This window comes from Psittacula echo (assembly GCF_963264785.1).
Source record: "Psittacula echo genome assembly, chromosome: 12".
Lineage (NCBI taxonomy): Eukaryota > Metazoa > Chordata > Aves > Psittaciformes > Psittacidae > Psittacula > Psittacula echo.
In genome coordinates, this window is record NC_137747.1 from 6,683,614 (window position 1) to 6,686,352 (window position 2,739).

Below are 2,739 nucleotides of genomic sequence, written 5' to 3' on the forward strand. Positions count from 1 at the left end.
TGTAGGCAGGGCTGCAGGGAGTGACTGCTCTCCCTGGCACATTACAGGCCTACTGAAGTGAAAAGGACAATGTCCTGACAGCACAGCTCCTCTGGGTGACCCCTTCCTATGCCCAGGGAGTGTAAAGAGCCACTGCAAGTACCTGGTGCTGAAGCAGCCACAGCTTCTGTCTTCCCCTCAGCAGAGTGCCCTGTAAGTTGGTGCCCTGCAGAGCAGGGACACACATTATCTGTCTTGAGGGCAGAGCTGCAGGAAGGGCATTGCTCAAGGCCTGAGCAGGTTACATCACCCACATCTGCTGTCCAGGTCACCCTTGTGACTCATCACAAGGATGAGCTCTCAAGGCAGGAGAGGGGTTTTCCATTTCCCAGCAGTTTAAGGATTTCCAGCTCTTGCAGCATGGCTGTACCTGTACCTGTAACCGTGCTCTTCCCTGACTGCTGCCTGCACCACGTGCTGCCGGGCTGGTTGGGACCTTGAGCTCTGCAGTTCGCTTTTGGTTGCAAGGACTTGCCCGAGTCCTTCTGGGCTCCCTTGCTTTTGTCCTGTATTACCTGGAACTTGGAAATGGGGCCAACTTCAACCCACTCATGTGCATGGGAGAAAGCTGATAGTTGAGTTGAAGTAGCCACAGGTAACTCCCCTTGACTCAGGAACACGAGTGGAACAGAGCAGCTCCACATCAATGCATGGGGCATGAGAGCTGCCCAAGTACCAAAGGGAGAAACGGGAGGGCCGAGCTTACACCTGTGAACCAGGAACTTTAATGTAGTACAAAGGATCATTAATTCTCATCATCGTGGGAGTAGGAGATGGGAGGAAAGTAGAAATTTGGTAAAAAGCATGTTTACAACCGGCAGAGCAAGGAGGAGATGGTGCTTCCTTCACCACGTCACCAAGAGCTCTTGCTTCCAGGTATCCAAACATTTTATTATGGTACAGAGGAGGAATGGCTGGACGGGGGCACTCCGGGCTGGGACCCACGCTCCAGGTTAGCAGCGGATTCCCATGCCAATAGCCATGAATGTCCCAAACGTCCCACCACTCTGCATCATCGTTTTGCCAACTCCTCCCACCAGCTCTCGTCCTCTCATGCCAATCCTGAGAAGAAGAAAAACACAGGAATTACACAGAAGCTGAAGCCTGTAACAGACACACAGCAGCAAACATCTGGTACAACCAGATAATAGGTGCTTGAGCACCCAAATCGAACACCTCCTCTCCAGTCTAAGTGACATCTGCTTGTGCAGGGAGATGCTGTGGTGCCCCGTGCCTGAGCTACAAAAGCAAGGAGCTGTTCTCTTTGGGGTGCAGCAGAAGTAACACAGCTGCTCATTCAAAAGCAACAGAACCACTGTCACTGCTTCCTCTAAATACCCATGACCTGTGCTTTCTGCTGGCACTGAACCACTTACAGATACTCTTCAGGATCTGTGAGAGAGCCATAAGCTTTGAACACTGTCAAATCAGACTTTGTGCCTTTGCCTCCTCTCAGGCTCTCCTCTAAACCATAGGATCATTGAATGGGTTTGGGTCGGGTCATCTCCCTGTTTAATCACAGATTAAAAAAACATGAGTTCTGCAACATAGGAAGGAGCTTATTTCAGTACTGCCTGTCCATGGCTGATGTGTGCCTGCACCGGGCAGTGAGGAGCCAGCTTGGAGCACTGAGTGTTGTTTATCCCTGTGCTGGCACACTGGGAAGGTGCGATATTGCCCCTGATTCACGATGGGATTGCGCCAGCGCCAGCCACGGCTCTGCCTCCTCTCTTGCCATTAACACTCAGGGTCAGTATGGGAATTGCCTCCGTGCAGGGAACAGGGCACCCAGGTCCCTGAGAGCCTGCAGAGCTCCTCAGGAAGCTTCTGAGGAAGGAGAGGGCTGCGCATGTGGCTGCACAGAGAGCTCCTGCTGGAGCGCACCTCCCAGAGCCTCAGCCTCCGGCACAAGCTCCGTATGAGCACAGGCAAAGCTGTGCTCTCCCCTCATGCCCCCCCCATGTCCAGAGGGACCCGTCTGAGGCCGGGGCTGACACCAGGCTCTCCGTTCAGAGCCCTGGCAAAGCTTCACCTCTGTGATGGCAGGAGCAGACCCGCACCTCCCCTCCCAACCGCAGAGCAGAGGAGTTTCTCCCTGGCTATTGCCCTGTCACAGCCTGCCCATGGAAACCATTCCCTCGGCATACCTGAGGCAGGAAAACGTTCCGAACAGCGCTCCCGCTGCCATGCCCACTGCAAAGCCCATCATGAAACCCATCTTTACTCTGTCGAAGCAACTGGGCTGCGATTGCCCGTACGGGCCCACGGTTACAGGCATCTAGAAACACAAGCACAAACCCGTGGATTTACTGTTCGGTCTAAAACACTTCTACAACCAACCCGGTCCGGAGGGGTCCCGGTGATCGCGGTGCCCAAGGCTTTGCCGGCTTTCAGAAGTGTTGCTCCCGCTCGGAAGCAGTGGATCTGCCGCTCCGGAGCCCCGGGACAAGGCGGGGCTCACGCCCTGGACGGCCCCAGCGGCTCCCTGGGCGGCGGCGGCGGCCTCCGCCCGGCACCGAGGCCTTTACCCGCCGCGCCGGGGCCCTCGGCGCCCGCTTCACCTCACGGGGCTTCTACCGCACCCCCCAGGAGCCCCGCACCGACCCAGGCCCCCCCGCACCTCGCTCGCCCCTCGCCCTCCACCACTGCCCGCTCCGGCCTTCACTTCCGGCGCGCTCCGTGATGCTTCCGGAAGGGGCG

The 2,739-nt window shown here is 56.6% G+C and overlaps 1 protein-coding gene across 1 annotated transcript; it reads right to left on the reverse strand.

The window, feature by feature from the left end:
- Window positions 1–774: 774 nt before the first annotated feature.
- Window positions 775–2,709, reverse strand: ROMO1 (reactive oxygen species modulator 1). Its single transcript, XM_080627584.1, has 3 exons — window positions 2,660–2,709; window positions 2,187–2,317; window positions 775–1,101 (listed from the first exon to the last, which is right to left on the reverse strand). The coding sequence occupies exons 2-3, from the start codon at window positions 2,315–2,317 to the stop codon at window positions 993–995; spliced, it is 240 nt and encodes a 79-aa protein (XP_080483710.1). The 5' UTR covers window positions 2,660–2,709; the 3' UTR covers window positions 775–992.
- Window positions 2,710–2,739: the final 30 nt, after the last annotated feature.

What these genes read in the sequence shown, in the direction of transcription:
- ROMO1 (XM_080627584.1), bottom strand. Translation starts at nt 2,317, where the DNA reads ATGCCTGTAACCGTGGGCCCGTACGGGCAATCGCAGCCCAGTTGCTTC. An exon ending in GGAACGTTTTCCTGCCTCAG is followed by an intron (nt 1,102 to 2,186) that starts GTATGCCGAGGG and finishes TCTTCTTCTCAG; the next exon opens with GATTGGCATGAGAGGACGAG.